General features: G+C 37.1%; 2 protein-coding genes across 3 annotated transcripts in view; both read left to right on the top strand.

The window, feature by feature from the left end:
* Positions 1-8186, top strand: part of LOC117920322 (protein TRANSPARENT TESTA 9-like) — a 29663-nt gene extending 21477 nt beyond the window's left edge. For both annotated transcript variants that reach the window (XM_034837773.1, XM_034837774.1), the window contains 3 exons: positions 3508-3664; positions 3757-3923; positions 7614-8186. In XM_034837773.1, coding sequence (XP_034693664.1) covers positions 3508-3664; positions 3757-3923; positions 7614-7895 — 606 coding nt within the window. In that variant the 3' untranslated portion in view covers positions 7896-8186. The remainder of the gene's footprint in view (positions 1-3507; positions 3665-3756; positions 3924-7613) is intronic.
* Positions 8187-13449: 5263 nt separating this feature from the next.
* On the top strand, positions 13450-17223 carry LOC117921221 (protein SMAX1-LIKE 3). The gene is made up of 3 exons (XM_034839053.1): positions 13450-15081; positions 15486-15723; positions 15822-17223. Exons 1-3 carry the CDS (start codon positions 13898-13900, stop codon positions 16956-16958), a joined length of 2559 nt encoding a protein of 852 aa, XP_034694944.1. The 5' UTR covers positions 13450-13897; the 3' UTR covers positions 16959-17223.
* The last annotated feature ends 1385 nt before the right edge of the window (positions 17224-18608 follow it).

The following is an 18608-nucleotide window of genomic DNA, read 5'->3' as shown; positions in this document are numbered from 1 at the left end:
GCAAAATAACTCGCACTCTTAACTGTTCTGTCACTTTCTCTGATAAATTTGTGACCTTGCAGGACCGGAGTACGGGAAAAACGATTGGCATAGCACGTGAGTCTCAAGGCCTCTATCACCTCATCTCGCCTTCACCTGCAGTTTGCATTTCCACTGATGCTCCCCTCCTCATCCACAGTCGCCTGAGCCACCCTAGTCTATCCAAGTTCCAGAAAATGGTCCCTAGTTTTTCATCTTTGTCGTTGCTTGCGTGTGAGTCCTGTCAGCTTGGGAAACATATCGTGTCTCGTTCCCAAAGCGTTTGAATAATCGGGCAAAGTCTCCTTTTAAACTTGTCCACACTGATGTTTGGGGTCCTTGTCAGACCGCGTCTACTTTAAGATTTCAGTATTTTGTCACTTTCATTGATGACTAGTCTCGATGTACTTGGTTATTTTTAATGAAAAATCGAGCTAAGTTATTCTCTATTTTCTAGAAATTTTATGCTGAAATCCAAACCCAGTTCAATATTTCTATTCGTGTGTTGCGCAGTGACAATGCCAGAGAATATTTTTCTGCACCATTTACTTCATTTATGTCCCAACATGGGATCATTCATCAGTCTTCTTGTGCTCATACTCCTCAACAAAATGGGGTAGCTGAACGTAAGAATCGACATCTTGTTAAGACAGCTTGTACTCTCCTTCTACATAGTCATGTTCCTTTTCGTTTTTGGGGGGATGCCGTTCTTACAACATGTTATTTGATTAATCGTATGCTTTCATCTGTATTACACAATCAGATTCCTCATTCCCTTCTTTTCCCTGACCAACCACTTTATTTCCTTCCTCCTCGTGTTTTTGGTTGTACTTGCTTTGTTCATATTCTCACTCCTGGACATAACAAACTTTCTGCCAGAGCCACAAAATGCATCTTCTTGGGATATTCCAGACTTCAAAAGGGTTATCGTTGTTATTCCTCTGAGACTCATAACTACTTTCTCTCCGTTGATGTCACTTTCTTTGAGGACTCACTGTTCTTCTCCACCTCTGAGTCTCTTCCTGTTTTTGAAGTCTTACCCTTTCCCATTATCTCCCCACCTAATGCAGTGCCTTCTCGCCCACTTTAGGTTTATCATCGCCGTCATTGTGTCGTTGTTCCTCCTTCTTTGGCCGAGGTACCTGCTGACTCACCTCCTAACCCTTCGGCTTCTCTTGGCCTGGCTCTGTCTCCTTTTGCTGACTTACCCATTGCTTTTCGGAAAGGTAATCGATCTACTTGTAATCCTCATCCCATTTACAATTTTTTGAGTTACTATCGATTATCTTCACCCTATTCTGCATTTGTTTCTGCTATATCTTCTGTTTCTCTTCCCAAGAGCACCCCTGAGGCTCTTTCCCATCCAGGCTGGCAACAGGCAATGGTAGATGAAATGACTGCTTTACACTCCAATGACACTTGGGATCTTATTGTTTTACCCTCTGGTAAATCTACAGTTGGTTGTCGTTGGGTCTACACAATTAAGGTTGGCCCTGATGGTCAGGTTGATCGCCTTAAGACCGCTTAGTTGCTAAAGGCTATACTCAGGTTTATGGTTCTGATTATGGTGACACTTTCTCTCCTATTGGCAAGATAGCTTTTGTTCATCTATTGCTTTCCATGGCTGCTATGCGTTCTTGGCCTCTTTATCAGTTAGATATTAAAAATGCTTTCCTTCATGGGGATCTTGCTGAGAAAGTTTATATGGAGCAATCACCTGGTTTTGTTGCTTAGGGGGAGTCTGGTTTAGTGTGCAGGTTACACCGTTCTCTATATGGCTTGAAACAATCTCCTCGAGCATGGTTTAGCCGTTTTAGTTCTGTTGTTCAGGAGTTTGGCATGTTCCGCAGTATAGCAGACCATTCCGTTTTCTATTATCATAACTCTTCGGGGCAGTGTATTTATCTGGTAGTTTATGTGGACGACATCGTCATTACAAGTAGTGATCAGAATGGTATTCAGATACTAAAGCAACACCTTTTCACCTACTTTCAGACCAAAGACTTTGGGAAACTCAAGTATTTCTTAGGGATTGAAATAGCTCAATCCAGTTCCGGTGTGGTTCTTTCCCAAAGGAAGTATGCTTTAGACATCTTGGAAGAAACCGGTATGTTAGACTGTAAACCGGTAGACACTCCTATGGATCCAAATGTCAAACTTATACCAGGACAGGGGGAGCCTTTAGGAGATCCTGGGAGATATCGGCGACTTGTAGGTAAACTGAACTACCTCACCATTATTCGTCTAGACATTTCTTTTCCTGTAAGTGTTGTTAGTCAATTCCTACGGTCACCATGTGATAACCATTGGGATGCTGTAATCCACATTCTTCGATATATCAAAAGCACACCAGGCCAAGGTGTCTTGTACGAGAACAGAGGTCATACCCAAGTTGTTGGTTACACAGATGCAGATTGGGCTAGCTCACTCACAGATAGACGTTCCACTTCCGGGTATTGTATTTTTATTGGAGGTAACCTAATATCTTGAAAGAGTAAGAAACAAGATGTAGTGGCTAGATCTAGTGCTGAAGCCGAGTATCGAGCTATGGCTCTGGCAACATGTGAACTCATATGGCTGAAACATCTTCTTTGGGAGTTGAGATTTGGAAAGGATGAACAGATGAAGCTCATCTGTGACAACCAAGCCGCTTTGCATATTGCATCCAATCCAGTCTTCCATGAAAGGACCAAACACATTGAAGTTGACTGTCACTTCATTAGAGAGAAGATCGCATCAGGATGTGTGGCGACTAGTTTTGTCAATTCAAATGATCAACTAGCAGATGTTTTTACTAAATCTCTCAGAGGTCCTAGAATTAAATACATTTGTAACAAGCTTGGTGCATATAACATATATGCTCCAGCTTGAGGGGGAGTGATAGATAATGTATAGTTATTTAGGTTATTTACTTTTCCTTTTCCTTTTCCTTTTATTTTCTTACTGTATTGTGGGTCCCACTAGCATGTATATATATACCCAAGTCTAATGTGTATTCTTTACAATTTTTCAATAACAATAATTAGGGATTCTCCCTTTTCTCTCTCTCTCTCTTCACAACATGGATATCTGAAGTTGAAATATAAATCCTTGTAAACTAGATATAGATGGATTGACAGGCTTTTTGAATTATAATCATGATAATAATCTATAATGCTACATCCAATTTCTTGCTAGATGCTCAGATAGATCATAGATTTCATATGATTATATGCTCTTCTATTTGCATTTAGTTAAGATTGAATTAACTAGTAATTTTTTTTTTTTTTTTGTCATTGTTGTTGTTCCACATTTTCAAGCAGAGATTTCTTTCTTATTTATTGCTGTTTGTACTCATGCTGTCTTGCATTTGTGCCCTGTTTTTTAGTATTTAATATTCTCAGTCACAGAGATTGGTTGCTTTTTCAGCATTTATATCTAGTTTGTACATTGAACCTATGTGTGTGTATATGTATATATATATACTAATCATAACAATTACATTTTTAGGTTTTCATTGTTCACCTTCATCTGAAAGCATTTATTTTCAAAGGAGAACCTCTTGAAGATCTGCCAATAAACTTGATGAGCAGTTCTGTTGCTAATTCTGGGAAAAACCATCCTTCAGATATTTCAACTGCAAGTTTTGGGTCAGAGCTGGCTTTAGGTTGGCTAATCCAGTCTGTCAAAAGTTTCTGTTGATCATCTGTTCTGTTCTTTAAGCTTATGTTTCTTCAATTTCTTGGTAAAATGTCACAGGCTCTGGAATCCCTTGTAAAATTGCATTTTCTAAAGTTGGGACAAGGGACATCTATCTGAAGCCAGTGGGAAGGGGAATATCTGGAAAGTTGCTTCTTATGGAGAAAAATCCCTTCAAGACTCGACAAGGGGTTGTGATAGCTATTGCTCCATTGGCAGGGCTGAGTGTAAGTCCCAATACTGGTACACGTTACTTTTTGTCACCCCATGTGTTGCTGCATAATATTTAGGTTAGTTTTAGAGGTTTGTTAATGTCTGATTCTCTGCTAAGGGCTTGTTTGGACTAGGCTTTTGAAAATCATACTCTTTTTTAAACTTAATAAGAGCATCTATACTTGTTTGGGTGATTGTAGTAAAAGTGCTTCTAACTTTAAAAAGAGCTTAATATGGAAGCAAGATAATGTTGCTTTTTGTAGAAGTTCTTTTTTTAGCTAATGCGAGAAGCTATTTAATGTTTAATGTAACTTTCACAGTTACTGGAAGAATTGAGAATCCTTTTGCTATGGCAAGACACTACCCTGATTCTCAAGAGAGGATAATTATGCAGGGGTTTTGGTGAGGATTTAGAGATGAGGAAGATTTCAACAATATAAACTTGCTTAGAAAAGTCCTAAAGGGTAGTTATGCAGGCTATGTACAAGTATAGGGTGATATTCACAGTTTGGCATTGAAGGAGTAAGAAATATGGAGTTGAGATGTAAGGGGGCCTTGTGATATTGTGATATTTTTCAAAAGTGGGCTATTTCCAATAAATGGTCTATGTGAAAACATATAAGAAATACATAATTTGTTCCTCAATTTTTATGAATGTTCAAAAATGTTTCTTGTATTGTCTAAAGTGTTGCTTGGGCTTATGATGTTTGGATGACTGATTCCTAATTTTCCTTGATTTCATAAAAGCTAAGCTGGAAAACATTTCTCATATTGTCTCAGTGTTGCTTGGGTTATGATGTTTGGATAAATGGTTCCTAATTTTCCTTGAATTCACAGAACCTAAGCTAGAAAACATTTCTTGTATCATCTAAGTGTTGCTTGGGTTATGATGTTTAGATGACTGATTCCTAATTTTCCTTCATTTCACAAAAGCTAAGCTGGAGCAACCTTAGTCATTTTTTGTCCATGATGTGCCCTTTAGCAATATCTTGTGCATTTGGAATTAATGAAAAGCACACTTGTCTTTTAATTGCATAATCTTCAATTCAAACAATATAGTACTGTATTGTGTAAATCTTGCTTTAATGGGTAAGATTTTAAACAGACCATGGACGGTATTTTTTAACTTGAAAATTTCTGATTTCTTGAAAATACCTATTGTTATTTTTTATCAGAAACAAAGATGAATTTTTATTGATAAAAGAAAAAGAGAAGGATGAGATTGTTATTATTATTATTATTATTATTAAATTATTATTATTATTATTATTATTATTATTATTATTATCAGACACAAAGATAATTGATAAAAGAGATCAAAAACAAATATAAATTGGTAAAAGAGATTAGAAAGAGATAAAAAAACAAAGATAAATTTTTATTGATAAAAGAAAGAGAGAAGGATGGGACATCCCTTTCACATAATACAAAACCTAATCAAAGTAAGAGTAGACTACTCCACTATACGAGTATAACTAAACACACAGGCATACATAAAATAACTTACAAACTAAAATCAACTCTTTTCAATGTTATTCACCCCTTTTGAATTTCAAATTGATAGCTAACGTAGTTGAATAATATTAAGTGAAACTCCCTTAAAAGCAATGGAACAAGAGGCCTAAAGGGAGAGTAGAAATAAAGTAAATCCCACGATGTCTCTTCTATTCTCCACTTCTAAAAATTTTTAGCATTTCTCTCTTACTACACAATCCAAAGAATAGTGAGCCAAGCAACTTGCCAAAGTGTCTTGCCTCTTATTGAATTTTCCAATCCTCTAAAAGAGATAATCATCATATCTTCGATACTTCTGAGCGGCACCCAAACCATATTGACTAAACTCTAAAGTTAAAGGACAATGTTGAAAAAGATGGTCGATTTGATTGATTCTCCATTTTCTTTGCATAAAATGCACCAATGAGGACTAAGGGATTTGTGGGGTCTTCTCACCTGTAGCAAGTCATTTGTATTTACCTTCTTGTGCACCACTAACCAATTAGAGGTTTTAACCTTTGAAAGGACTTCTAATTTTCAAACAAAATTGGCCAGATAGAAAGGGATTGGATTTGAGGAATTGGACAAGACCAAAAAGAAAGATTTTACTGACAATAAACTAGAGGAGGACAAAGACAATGCCCTTGAATTTGCGGTAGTAGGAGACAAGTGCATTGAGGTGAGTGAAAACATGAGTCTTTCAAACAAATCAATTTTGGTATTAGTGAGATTGTAGTGGAAATTAAAATTCCAAGAAGTTGATTAGGAATTACATAAGACGGTTGAGATGGTGAGATTTTTTGCTTAGATAACTCTATAAAGTTCTGAAAATTGAGAACACAAAGGTTGACTTCCCACCATAAATCTTCCCATAACTGAATTCTCTCCCCATTCCCCACCACAAAGCGGGTATGTTGAGGCAAATTCGTGAAAGACTTGTGTAATAGCCTTCCAAGGACATTTGTGTGACCATCTAACCAAAATGTTGGCGTCTCATCTATTAGAATGTGTCCCATATATGCTCATGATAGCCCGATGCCAAAAACCACAACTTTCCTTAGGGAACCTCCATAGCCACCTCCCTAAGAGAACACTATTTCTGAAATAAGTCTTCCTTATCTGCAAACCTCCAAACTCCTTTAGCCTACACACCACTTCCCAACTAATAAGATGATCTCTCTTGCTATCCCCAGTTCCTAATAAAAGGAAATCCCTTTGCATTTTCTCGATCTTTGAGGCTATTGATATCGATATCTTGAAAAGAGAGAGTAAATAGCTAGGAATGTGAGTCAAATATGATTGAATTAAGGTCCTCCCCCCCCCCCCCCCCCCCCCCCCCCCCAAAAAAAAAAAAAAAGCCTTTTTCTATCCATCTAGCCTCCTCGAAATTCTATAAATCATTCAAGTTAGACCTAGATAGGAAAGTGACTTGAAACTCTACTCCACCTTTCTTTGACTCCAAGTTTGTATACATCTCTTTCTGCATCGTTTGTATATAACTTGAGTTATAAATCATCATACTTTAGTCTGGCCTCATTTGCTTCACTTTACCTTTCTTGCTTTCTTTATATTTCCTTTATAGGGGGAGTAAATAGAAGTAAGCTTCTTGCAAGTTACTATATTTTATTGGGTTTTTGGCTTGTCTCAAGCCATTGAACTTTGACTCCATCATAATTCAATGGTACTTCTAGCTGTAATATTGTAAACTCTCCCTTTGTTTTGTCTCTTCAACTCCATAATGAGCATAATGAACTTTGTAGGGAAATACTACCTCAATGAATTTTACCTTTGTTTTGTCTCTTCGATTCCATAATGAGAACAATTGACTTTGTAGGGAAACTCCACATCAATGAATTTGAACTCTTATTATTATTATTATCCATTTTTTACCAATTCACAAACAATTATTATTATTATTATAAGTATTATCCATTTTTTGATCATTCACAACTAATCTTCCCTCAATTGGATTACTACTTTATCCTTGTGGATGTTGGTATATATAAAAACCAAGCTATAGGTTTAAAGTACTTAATAATGAAATTAAATTACTGCACTTTAACTTCTGAATTAATAACTTTTGTAGCTTATGAAATGCAGTCAAAGATGCCTTGATTTGCTTGAAAACCTTTGATTCTTTGAGATTCATTCCGTATCAGAACTCATATTTAGTCGAGAGTGATCATGCATTTTCCTTTTATTTGGAACAGCCAAAGAGAGATGAGAGCCAGCCAACATGGTTACATCTCCGGATTAGGGAGTTTGAGCCTAGATTTGATACAAGACAGACTATTGGCAACTACTCAATTGCATCCAATCATGTGGCTGACGGGAGATGGACACTCGGTTTTTCTAGTGCTGAAGCTTGTGAGGCTGCTCGATTGCTGATCCTCGAGGAAATTCAGAAGCAGAGATACTCTGTAGAGAGCTTACTTGCTCCACTACTTCGCAGTAGTTCTCATGGAGATTTATCAGATGGTCAAGGTGAGTAAACCTCTGATGATATGGGGCCAGATTAGCCAACTAACAATTTAGTTTTCTTTCCTACCTCTATTCCCTTCGCCGTCGCCCCCCACCCCCCTCTTTTTTTTTTTAATTTTTTAGATATGGTGATAAAATAGATAAGAAAGTTGTTAGGTGTTGACCCTAGAGCGTAAAATCCAATACATCTGTAATTCCCCCTACTTTGTTGTTTGCTTTTCCACTATTATTTTCGTTAGGAATCTAATAAATTGATATTGAGGTGAACATGTGAGTAACTAATAAATTGATGTTGAAGTGAACATGTTTGTATTAAATATTTAGGTTTACAGAAAAAGAAAGAAAGAAATAGAAACTGCATCGAATATAAAGTGTGCATTTTGGATTGAAATTCTTCAGTCTGGGTTGAAGGAGAACTCTTATCATCTTCTTGAGTAATCTCTCTGCTTGGACCTTATGAATTTCTCTACTCGCTACCCTTGCGGTATTCACCATAGCATGAAGAGATTATTAGAAATAATCTAATTGTTAATTTGATGACCTAATTAATGATTGATAAACGGGCTTCTAATCTCTGACGAGTATATTTTGGTTGGGCACCCTTGTATCATCTTCGCCAATTGGAAGTCTAGTTAGGCCCAAAGGCACCCTTTTATATTGGACCGTCAGAAGAAGACTATAATATCGGTGGTGGATTGAGGACATAGCTTATTGAATCGATTTGTCTTATTTAATTAGATTCGGATTATACTGTGCTGCGACAGGTAGAGCCATGGAGGACTCATCCCTCCTGCGAAGTAAAATTCCTTAGCCATGGCATTCACGGCACCATATAAATCACAATAAAAGGCAACTCACCCACTAAATGGAAGTATAAACCTAAGTTTGCGTCATTCATGATGCTAGGGCAATTGATTTATATTTTTAAGCACGTAGAAAGTAGAAAGTAGAAGAGATAAGAACGATGAGGAGGCTTATGCTTTAGGGGCTGTACTTTTGGACTCTATCCTCGCAATATTCCCAGCAAAAGAATCTACAGTGCAACCATGAGAAGCACCCATTCCTTCGTTCCCTGCAGTTGATTGCAGAGGAGATTTTAAATATAGTCTCATCTCACGATGCCCGCTTTTTGAGTTGATCCTGAAATATAAGATATGGTTAACTGAAAATTTAATTCCAAAAAAAAAATAAATAGAAGAAAAGAAATAAAGAAATAATGAAATAATAATATGGGAACTTTTGGGAAAAGGAGTGTGTGGTACGTAATTCCATCACCTTTACATTAACAAGGCTGTCATGTCAAAATTAGAGCAACTTTTTCTCAATGTTACCTTTAATGTCTGGCCAGCCAACCAAATACTATTAACTATTCACCCCCTTGGATATTGCTTTCTTCCACATGGCCACGTATAAACCAAAGATGCTTATTTGAAGCTTAAAAGCATAAAATGAGCAGCCCTTTTGAGTAGATAATGCCATATTTTACTTTTAATATTGCTTTATGAGGGAGTGCTTTACTTTAAGCTAAAGAAAGAAAATATAGGGCTCTAATGCAATGTGTTCCCATGAAAAATTAAAGGGCTTGATAGTGAAAGCAGGAAAAAGATAACCCCTTACTTTCGATTTGACACCCATCCCATGGTATCGGTGCCCTCCCTCACTCTCTGATTATAATTCCAAGTTCCAACTAACTACTGTTATCCCCTCCTTTTCTTAAAGACTTGTTTAAGCCTGCTAACCGTTATTGGTATTATTGATCACAGAAGTGATCGAGGATACTGTATATATTCCTTTCTTTCATTCAAACACTCCTTTTCTAGCGTTGCAGTATGCTTTGCATTCAAATTATTTGGTGCCCTTTGTATGTCTTTTTAGGCCACCAAAGATAGAAGCTTTTTGACTGGTGACCAAGAAAGAAGTAGCTCTTCGGAGTTACCGGTTACTTGAGATGGCGGTACAGTTCGGGACCCCCCTTCCCTGCTATCTAAATCTCAATTTTTTTCTCGCGTGCCCACCACGCTCGGCCACGGCCAACTGCCATGTTTGTAGGCCAGTAGACGGCGCTTTGCTAGATTCTTCAGAGAATAATATTCGATTATTTTATTCAACTCTTCCGTTAATTACTTCTTCGCCACAAGGAATGTCATTTTTTTGAAAAAAATCAGATTATACCTTATTGGAGAATTTAATAAGCCAATCAGCATTCTCCTTATCTTAAATTTTCAAAGTGGCTATAAGTTGAAGTATTTTTTGAATATAATAATGGATAGAAATAATACAATCCAATTAAAATCGGTTCAATTTTTTATTTCCTTATCTTCTAATCAATGAAAACCAACCAAAAACTTTATCTACTTTGGATGATTTTTCCCTTTTATATATATATATAAACTTTATTTAAAGTAATTTATTGTTGTTAGGTTATATGGTCAAATAATTTTTAAATGCATTCATTATATTTTGAATTAAAAATTTAAAATATAGTTAGAACCTTAAACTCAAATTGGTTTAAAATACCAATTAAATTTAAAACTTAAATTAGCTTTCATTCAACCCATTATCTAAACTAAATTAAATTGATCTTAAATAAGTTAGATTGATTAGGTTTTTCCATCATTAAAAAGTTAATTTGGTTTTGATTCAAGTATAAATCCATCCTATGAGTTTGATTAATCTTTTTCTTTAAAAATATGTTGAATTATACCCTTTTTATATTCTAGCATTGTTTTAAAAATATATAAATTAATTTTAGGCGGCTCGGACTAAAACCCTGGACTATGGGCTAAAAACTGGCAAGATTAATGGTTGCCAGGACTTGGGAATGATAGTTCTAAAACGAATGATAAGAGACACTTTTCAGATTAAACAGCAATTGCTGGATGCAGTGGAGAAAGAGGACCTGTGCATATAAACAAAGGCCAAACAGTTGGGAACATCCCCAGGGATGACAAGCCCTTGTGTCGTGTCATGTCATATCATTGGACACGCTAATTCCTTTTCGGGCTCCCTCTTAAGAAAACATTCTCATGAATGTTGGGGTCTGTACACTATTATTGATCTCACGACTGGTGGCCTTGAACATTTTCTCTAGTTTCCTTCACTATCTTTCTTCTATGATTGGTATATTTTTCTCTCTCCCCCTTCTCTTTCTTATGATGTCTTTTAACATTTTGTTTCCTTTTAAAACCACTTTTCCTCCAAAGAGACACACATTAAGACTGAAAGTATCACCAGTAAACATTGATTTGTCATGGGTCTTGTGGAAAACAAGTAAAAGTCGAAGATGATTGAGGAATGAAAGGGAGATCTCTCGTTTTTTGTGTGAGGAAAATATGTTTTCAATTGTTTATATGATTTTGTGTTGTATATATATATATATATATATTTGTACACTTACACAAGATGGATAGTGGTATAGCTCTTCTTTCTATGCAATAGCACGCTGAGGAATAACGCCACTAACCTAACATGGGCCACAACAAATGTAAAATCAGCCACAATCTCCCCCCTAGGCGCGGCTGAGCCCAGAAGTAGAACAACAAGAAGTTCTATTCTGAGGATCTCACAATTAATCTTGTTTAATTTTGTAGCACTATATGGTATATCTCCTTCGAATGCCTCATTTTTGGTTGAATATGATTTTGAATGGGACCCTCATTTCAATTAATTAGTACTTATCACCATCAGTCCTTTATTGTATCTTAAGATCCCACTGGTGGTTAAATAATCTCCTTAAATTAATTTATAAGGTGTGATTAATTCTCATGGGATGGCAGAGAATAATTAGGAAAGATAGTGGAGAGGAGAAACAAAATATGTAATCCAACTCTATGCTATCGCCTTGAGAGAGGGTCCATGCAGTCACAAAAAAATTTCAGTGGTTCAATGCAGTTGGAAATATGGGATGGAACAAGACGGCAGTGGTTCATGGACTTTGTAGTAATGACATTGAATGGTCGAAAAAAAAAAAAGGAAATCTTTCTCCCAACCTTTTATCTTAGGCTCTAGCTAGCTAGTTTGGCTAGCTCAACTGTTAAATATCTTGAAGTAATATAAGGTCCCTCGATGCCTCCTTAAACCAACTCGACAAAAGGATGGTTGGATTGTACAATATTCATCTTGTACATCAGTAAGCTAATTTACATTTTAGTGTCACCTCCCCATGTACGTGATGAGGACAGTAGTTATAATAACTAGCCCTCCTATGGATGTGAATATTCTACACGCATTACAATAAGGACAAAGGATCCCATAACCAGTCAACATGGTCCTCCATACATATACACACCAGCCTGCAGGGTCCAACAATGGGACGTGTGTCACATGCTGCAGCTCTTGTTTAGTAAGTGCCTAACTAGTGGTCAATGTAAGGCATTGGTCATTGAGATTTTTCAATAAATGATGTCAAAATGTTAATTAATACTAAGAATTTTATTGTAATTAAATTAAATCTGTGGCCATATATATAATTTTGTCAAACTGTAGAGTATTTCTCTGATCATTGTGTGTATGACAAAGTGGATAATGATTAAATGAGTACATTTGGATCATTCTGGAAAACAAAAAAAAAACAAAAAAACTCTTTGTTTGTGGCCTAAATTGCACCTTAGGTACTAGAACATAGCTTTTACAATCACATTATGGCTTTTAAGGTAGAATGATACGAATAACCCTAGTGAACCAAAGCCCAAAAACCTCTTCCTGGGAGTTCGTTATCAGTTGGGTTTCTCTTGAAGATTTGTTTGTTTGTCTATATTTTAATGGAGGGGGGGTCCAAAAGCTTCAACTTTATGAAATAATGGGAGGAGGGAGAGGAATGCTGATGAGGAGTTCTTAATCCCCATGCATTCAAAGAGCGTCAAGTATATGTAATCCATAACTAAATCGAAGCCCTTTATTCCTTGTCTTTGAGTCCGGAAGAAAATCGTACACAGTTCCCGATTCCTTCAGACAGACAGTAGCCCCCTCTCCTCTCTTTTTGCAGGCCCTCGAAATTTGCGGAAGGAGAAAAAAGTGACCGCCTCTCTCTCCCTCCCCCTTTCTCTCTTTCGTATGCTTGGTATGCGATGGCGCCACCAATTTAACTTCATTCTGAGTCCACATCATATTTGGTTTTGTAGGGTGCTCTCTTGCCCGGTTAAAATTCGAATCTCTCCTCCTTTTGCTGTTATTTTATGTGAGGAAAAATGATTTTTTTTTTCATTTCTTTTTGGAAAGTCTATTGAATTGTTCAATTTTTGTTTTTTGCTCAAGAGAGTGCTCTCCCATTTCCCTAATTCCTTTTGCCTTTTACTCTTATTACTGTGAGATTTAGAATGGGAAGGGTCGCGTTTCAAGGTTAAAAGTGAGATTATGTCAAAATATTCTTAAAGACATAGGAGACAGCTCAGACAGAGGATGTTGATATCTGGGTTAATACCTTAAAAATATTTAATCAATACTTGCATAAAAGAGAGAGACCCACTTCCAAATGCCGTATCTTTATCAAATTTTGTAGAGAAAGGAGAGAGGAGAGAGGAGAGAGAGCAAAGCTGAGTTGCCTTTGATACTGGTGCATTCGTCCTGCTTGTCAGCACATGCATTCCACTTTCCACTACCAAATCGACTTTGGACCCCAAATTTTACCTCACCTACAAGAAAAGCACAGCCCACCTTCCATAAATTTCATAAGCTTCTCTCCCTGCAACGCCAAAACTCTGATCTAGAACAAGATAACAAGTTCCATGTCACTATACACTGCATAGTATCATACATAAGTCGCTTCATCACTTACACTCTCTCCACTCTCTCACCCTAGTGATCCAGCACTGAGCCTGTTTCCTTTCATTATCTTTTCTTTTCGATCCAAAGCAAGCAATACAACCCCATCCCTTGTCTTCTCCCAATTCACAATTCACGCAATACCCATGAATCTGACATCTCCCTCCACAAAATCTTCCTTGATTGTATCGTTTTAAATTGTTCTTCACCCGTTGTAATCTCTTCTCTAGAATAATTAACTTGAGAAGAGAAGATGAGAGCCGGAGGTTGTACAGTGCAACAGGCTCTAACTGCGGAGGCGGCCGGCGTGGTGAAACAAGCAGTAACCCTTGCTAGGCGGCGTGGACATGCCCAAGTCACTCCTCTACATGTAGCCAACACCATGCTCGCCGCTACAAATGGCCTGCTCCGAACCGCTTGTCTTCAATCCCACTCCCACCCCCTCCAGTGCAAAGCCCTAGAACTTTGCTTCAACGTTGCCCTCAACCGCCTTCCAGCCTCCACATCCAGTCCCATGCTGGGTCCTCATTCCCAACATCCTTCCATCTCCAACGCATTGGTTGCTGCCTTCAAGCGGGCTCAGGCCCATCAGCGACGCGGCTCTATTGAGAACCAGCAGCAACCTCTTCTAGCAGTTAAAATAGAGCTAGAGCAGCTCATAATCTCTATTTTAGATGATCCTAGTGTGAGTAGAGTCATGAGAGAAGCTGGGTTCTCCAGTACCCAAGTGAAAAGCAATGTAGAGCAAGCTGTCTCCTTGGAAATCTGCTCTCAAGCTCCATCCGTGAGTAGTAAGTCCAAGGAAAGTAACCTTCTAGTCCTGTCCCAGTCTCCTCCCATGGGTCAAATTGGAGTAAAGCTAGGCAAACCAACGGTGCCAGATCCAGTCAGGAATGAGGATGTGATGAGTGTAATAGAGAATCTGATGAATAAAAGGAGGAAAAATACTGTGATTGTTGGAGAGTGTCTGGCGACTATCGAGGGTGTAGTTAGAGGGGTGATGGACAAAGTTGACAAGGGAGATGTTCCAGAGGCTTTGAGAGATGTTAAGCTTATAAGCCTTCCTCTCTTCTCTTTTGGACATCACTCCAGAGAAGAGGTCGAACAGAAGCTCGGGGAGCTCAAGAGCCTTGTGAAGAGTTGCGTGGGAAGAGGGGTTATTTTGTATTTGGAAGATCTTAAATGGACTACGGATTATAGAGCTAGTTCTAGTGAGCAAGGGAGGAACTATTATTGTCCCGTGGAGCACATGATCATGGAGCTTGGGAAATTGGTTTGTGGATTTGGGGAGAACGGAAGGTTTTGGCTCATGGGAATCGCAACTTTCCAAACTTACTCGAGATGTAGAACTGGCCATCCATCGCTGGAGACTATTTGGAGTCTACATCCTCTTACAATTCCTGCAAGCAGCTTGGCCTTGAGTCTCATGCCTGACAGGTAAGTAGTTGTTTAAGTTTCATATTAATCTGTATGGCTTTCTTAATTTCTTTCTATTTATTGTCTTTCCAAATTTTTTTCCAACTAAATTAGGGCTCCTGTTAAATTTCCATAACTTTCCTGTTGAATAATTGAAAAAAAAAATGATAATAAAGTTTTTCTTTTCCTCGTTTTTTTCTTTTTGGAATTAATTTTCCCGAATTGATTTTCTGGTGCTTCAAACTTTGTTTGTGAAGGAAAGAAAAAGGAATGGAAAGAGCACAATCGGGTTCTTAATTCTCACTTTCTTTTCCTTTTTGGTTCTCGCTTTTTTGTGTGTTTTTCCTCAACGATTCTTTCTTAGATGGAAGGTTTGCAAGTTTAAGTTATTCTTATCAGCTTCATTTTTCTTTCTTTGTATTCAGTGATCTACAAAGTCAGTTCAGTAGCAAAAAGGCTGGAAGTGGGACCAGTAATTGGCTTATGCTTGAAGGTGGAGCGGAGAAGCAGCTTACTTGCTGCGCTGATTGCTCAGCCAATTTCGAGAATGAAGCTCGAAGCATACCAACCAGCACTTGTAACAGTGATTCCACAACTTCAACCCTTCCAACATGGCTCCAACAGTACAAAGATGAGAACAAAAAACTTTCCCGTAATGATCAGGTTATAATCGTCTCAACTTTCTACATCTCAGAAGAAAACTTATGATATTTATACAATTTCAAAAACTTACTTTTCCCTTGTATGCTCCTCTTTACCAGGACTGTGTAGCAGTCAGAGATCTCTGCAAAAAATGGAATTCTATTTGCAGTTCTGCCCACAAACAACCCCACTCATCTGAGAAAACCCTAACATTCTCTTCTCTTTCACCTTCTTCCTCTACTTCTGGCTTTTCATATGACCAGCAATATCCTAATTTGCACCAGACCCACCAAGGTTGGCCAGTGGTTGAACGCAAACAGTCCTGGAGGGACAATCATTTCTGGGTTTCCGAAGCTCTTAACAAAACCTATGAACCCAGTTTGAGAATGTACATTCCGGAGCATTCTGATCGCAAATATGCGTCGAACCCTAATTCTACCCCTAATTCGGCCTCTTCAAGCGATGTCATGGAAATGGAGTACGTTCAAAGGTTCAAGGAGCTCAACGCTGAGAACCTGAACACTCTATGCAATGCATTGGAGAAAAAGGTCCCATGGCAGAAAGATATAATTCCTGACATCGCTAGCACGATCTTACAATGCAGGTCTGGAATGGTAAGACGCAAAGGAAAGTTCAAAAATAGCGAGACCAAAGAAGAAACATGGTTTTTCTTCCAAGGCGTTGATATGGATGCTAAAGAGAAGATTGCGAGAGAATTGGCTAGACTTGTTTTCGGCTCCCAGAACAACTTCGTTTCAATTGCTCTGAGCAGCTTCTCATCTACAAGGGCGGATTCAACAGAAGATCTCCGAAATAAGAGATCAAGAGATGAGCAAAGCTGCAGTTACATCGAGAGGTTCGCTGAGGCAGTGGGCAGTAATCCACACCGGGTATTCTTAGCGGAAGATGTGGAGCAAGCGGATTACTGCTCCCAAATGGGTATCAAAAGGGCCACAGAAAGAGGAAGAATAACCAGTTCGAATGGAGAAGAAATCAGCCTGAGCGACGCAATCATCATTTTGAGCTGTGAAAGCTTCAGCTCGAGGTCTAGAGCCTGCTCACCTCCAATCAAACAAAAATCAGATGAGTTCGAAGAGGAGAAAGGTGGAGGTGGGGGTGAGGAGACAAGCCCTTGTGTGTCTTTGGATTTGAATATTTGCATTGATGATGACGGCGTTGAGGATGAATCAATCGACGACATCGGACTTCTTGAATCAGTGGATAGAAGGATTACTTTCAAAATTCAGGAGTTATAACTTTTCTTTTTTAATGTAGTTATGTTCTCAGGTGGTTTTTTTGTTTGAGAATCACTTTGTGGAACTTGTCTTTGGATTCTCAAACATTCCAAAGGGATGGAGATGGAGATGGAGATGGAGATGAAAGAAAAGGAGTTGCCCACTTAATTTATGTAAAACCACATGTATATTATCAACCATCTTCCTGTAATAGGTCATAGATTTCCATCACTTTTCTTCTCTTTGGCTTTCTCGCTGGTTCAGCAATAGCATTTACTTTATTTTATTTTGGGTTTTCCACAAGGAGATGTCTTCTTTCCGCCCCCTTGTAATTCTTTATATATATTTAGGATTCCATTCATGCTGTGTTCCTTCAAATTCATGCATGGAATCAATTCCAACGATAAAAGTGCTCACCACAAATTCGTAAGGGCAGCCGATTCACTGTGAAAATTTGACAATGCCAAATATAATAATAATAATAATAATAATAATAATTATTATTATTATTATTATTATTATTAAGAAGTGTGAAAAGTGACCCGGAGAATAGTAGTATAAGGTAGTAGAAAGTGATATAATTGAGGCGAGGGGATTTCAAACTTTATAAATAGTGTGAAGTTCATGATTAGTAAAAAAGATTTTTAAAAAGACATTTTTATTTTTGAACTTTTTAGTATTTTGTAGCACGACCATGGGACATGTACCATGCACATTACTATTTTTAATATTATTATTATTATTTAATAGTAGTATGCTTATTTGATGTATTATTACAAATATGTATTTATTATTAAAACTACATAAATATTAATATGCCCTAGGATGAAATACATTTGTAATGTAAATATAGCCTGTCTATTAGTACATACCTCATCAATGTCATAAATTTTTATAAGAATGTTGTATATCTATTATTATAATAATAAAAATAAAAATGATAATGATAATGATGATGATCACAATAATAATAACGTTGTATATCCTTAATCCATCTTATTGTTCATATATTGCGCATCAAAATAAGTTTTATGCAAGTATAAGTTATGTTTAAAACAATTGTACTACATATACAAAATGAATATAGTACAGTACAAGATATGTGTGAGACATTAAATTTTTTTAGATATAAGTTAATTTATCTCATTCACACATTCATTTATCATATGTCAAAGATACCTTTATTGTACAAAATACAATATTCGTGTATATTTGATATCTACTATATTGACCTTTGATCAAACATTCTACCCTTATTGATTCGAAATCAATCACCTTTGCATTATGCTCGAATAGTTTAGCGATTGTCAGTTAACAACTTTTGTATATGTTTGGACATCATATTCAACTTATTTACATTTAGATATCATGTATAACACATTTGTACATTTTGTGCAAAAAAACTATTTTGAATATTGTACAATGCATGTCTAGGGCAACCATTTTTTGTTCCCCAAGGCTAATTTCTCTATGAATATAGATCATAATCAAAATTTGAAGATAATGACACAATTTTTGTTTAACTTTTTAGGTCGGTTGTCATGTACATTAAATATGTTGGTAATATATTATGGAATTGGTTGAGATTTCATAGTTGTACCCTATAATAAGAATATTTTTATTCATGCTTACAAATTAATTTAACTTAATTGCAGTTACAGATAAAGTATG

The sequence above is a fragment of the Vitis riparia genome, chromosome 8 (genome assembly GCF_004353265.1).
Source record: "Vitis riparia cultivar Riparia Gloire de Montpellier isolate 1030 chromosome 8, EGFV_Vit.rip_1.0, whole genome shotgun sequence".
Taxonomy (NCBI): domain Eukaryota; kingdom Viridiplantae; phylum Streptophyta; class Magnoliopsida; order Vitales; family Vitaceae; genus Vitis; species Vitis riparia.
Note: the sequence above shows the minus strand (reverse complement) of the source record. Positions and strands in the feature narration are given on the sequence as shown.

What these genes read in the sequence shown, in the direction of transcription:
- LOC117921221 (XM_034839053.1), top strand. Translation starts at nt 13,898, where the DNA reads ATGAGAGCCGGAGGTTGTACAGTGCAACAGGCTCTAACTGCGGAGGCG. An exon ending in TTGAGTCTCATGCCTGACAG is followed by an intron (nt 15,082 to 15,485) that starts GTAAGTAGTTGT and finishes CTTTGTATTCAG; the next exon opens with TGATCTACAAAGTCAGTTCA. An exon ending in AACTTTCCCGTAATGATCAG is followed by an intron (nt 15,724 to 15,821) that starts GTTATAATCGTC and finishes CCTCTTTACCAG; the next exon opens with GACTGTGTAGCAGTCAGAGA.